This window comes from Capsicum annuum, chromosome 4 (genome assembly GCF_002878395.1).
Source record: "Capsicum annuum cultivar UCD-10X-F1 chromosome 4, UCD10Xv1.1, whole genome shotgun sequence".
NCBI lineage: Eukaryota > Viridiplantae > Streptophyta > Magnoliopsida > Solanales > Solanaceae > Capsicum > Capsicum annuum.
Window position 1 is genome coordinate 187358454 of NC_061114.1, and position 1774 is coordinate 187360227.

The 1774-nt window shown below is 36.2% G+C and overlaps 1 protein-coding gene across 1 annotated transcript; it reads right to left on the reverse strand.

Moving 5' to 3' along the window:
* Window positions 1-634: 634 nt before the first annotated feature.
* Window positions 635-1359, reverse strand: LOC124898025 (disease resistance protein RPV1-like). The gene is made up of 2 exons (XM_047411640.1): window positions 959-1359; window positions 635-812 (listed from the first exon to the last, which is right to left on the reverse strand). Exons 1-2 carry the CDS (start codon window positions 1357-1359, stop codon window positions 635-637), a joined length of 579 nt encoding a protein of 192 aa, XP_047267596.1.
* Window positions 1360-1774: the final 415 nt, after the last annotated feature.

The following is a 1774-nucleotide window of genomic DNA, read 5'->3' on the forward strand; positions in this document are numbered from 1 at the left end:
CTTTGTGACTTTTAATTATTTGTTGATGCTAGTGCACTAAATATTTCTAGTTCAGGGGTGTGAGACAGGTAAAAGTAGCAACCCCTGGGACCAACCAAGAGTTCACTAACGAAGAGGAAATTGGTGAATACACCTTTAAACTGGCTTTAAATTTTTCCAATTTACTTTCTGACATGTCAAGAGCAACCAGTCTCAGATGAAAGTCACTTGTTAAATATTTTAACGGACAGGACTTCCAGCACAACCACTTCATCTTGTTTGGCATATAAGTGAACGAGATAAAACAGAATCAAGATGCTCAAATTTTCCTTTCAGATGAACATTATCAATTTGGAAGAGTCTCAGGTTAACAATCTTGGCAAATGATTTTGTACTTAACTGTATGTCCTTGAACAATGTGAAATTTACCATCGTTACCCAACAGCTTCAGCAGCCTGTATTTCAGCTAAAACTAATAAATAATGTATTCACAGGCTGGCCAGACATAATAGTGTGAACAAGAAACATGCTATAGAAAGCATACGGAAACAAAGCTTTTACTACAGAGAGGATAATTGATTTCTCAAACAGAATACAAATTTAATTTGATAATAAATACTAGCTAGCTGAAAACACAAAAGACAACATGAGGAAATTAAAGGGTACAGTTAATCAAGTCTCCCAAAAGTATATCAGAAACATCTGCCTCAAAGAACAACCTGCTATGCTTGCTAGACTCATTTGGTGATTCTTGACAAATAATTTCTCTTCCCATATCTCGAATAGTACAGTGCATGGCGAGTTCGTTACTTTCATCGATAACTAAGAAGCATCTGTCGATTAAAGCTTAGGATTCTACTTAATCATTGTTGTTGGGGCCTAGGGGGCATCCATTTTATGTGTATTCCTTACATTATGAGAGGAAACCCAAGGGGACAAAAGAGGAACCAATAGAAAATTAATGTTAGCAAGAAAATACCCTTGTCCAATATTTTCCAAGTGCCATCCTGATAGATTTGCAACTTTTGTTAGTGCAGCTTTCCACTTCTCCACCTTTTCTATCCTGTGGCGTACTTCCTGTCTCGCCAAGGCATCACTAAATATGCCTGTTTGTTTGTGAACATGAGAAGAATCAACGTCGTAGAAAACAAGTAGAACTAATAAATGCTTCCATTCAACAACTTTTACTAGATTATCAAGACAATCTCTAGAGTCGGCATAACATTTTGAGAAAATTATAAAGGAAATCCTTGAGCCTTCAATAGTTTGCAGAAGTTGATCCAGGGAAACTACTTTCGTGTCTCCATCATCATCCTTAAATGAGTTAATTCCAAATTGACACAACCTTGTGAATAGGACATCAATTAAGTTTATTGGCATGTCTCATTGATGTTCAGAATGCCAGGCTAGCTGAGTTAGCCACTTATTAAGATTAATGGTTGGTTACTATGTTACTATGTGCCGATACTCGCTTGAGAACTTTGCTAACGTCTGAAGTCATTGTGAACTCTGGTAAAACACCAGTTTAATTTGTGAATTCAATGAAACAATTGGTTTCTGATAAATGGAGGTTGTTCATTCCTACTCCTAGCCTAATTCATTCAAATGATGATAGAGAATCTCTCTACTCTTTACAGGTAACTGGAATTACAAATATATCACTATTGGGTTCTAGATCAAAAGTGTGAATGAAAAATGGAGGGAACCAAGTGGAGTGAAACAATTGAGATAACACTCAAAAATGGAAAGTGTACTCAAAAGTGAAAAGTCTACTAAATCTCCCACATTGGTGAGA

What these genes read in the sequence shown, in the direction of transcription:
- LOC124898025 (XM_047411640.1), bottom strand. Translation starts at nt 1,359, where the DNA reads ATGCCAATAAACTTAATTGATGTCCTATTCACAAGGTTGTGTCAATTT. An exon ending in TTGGAAAATATTGGACAAGG is followed by an intron (nt 813 to 958) that starts GTATTTTCTTGC and finishes TTTAATCGACAG; the next exon opens with ATGCTTCTTAGTTATCGATG.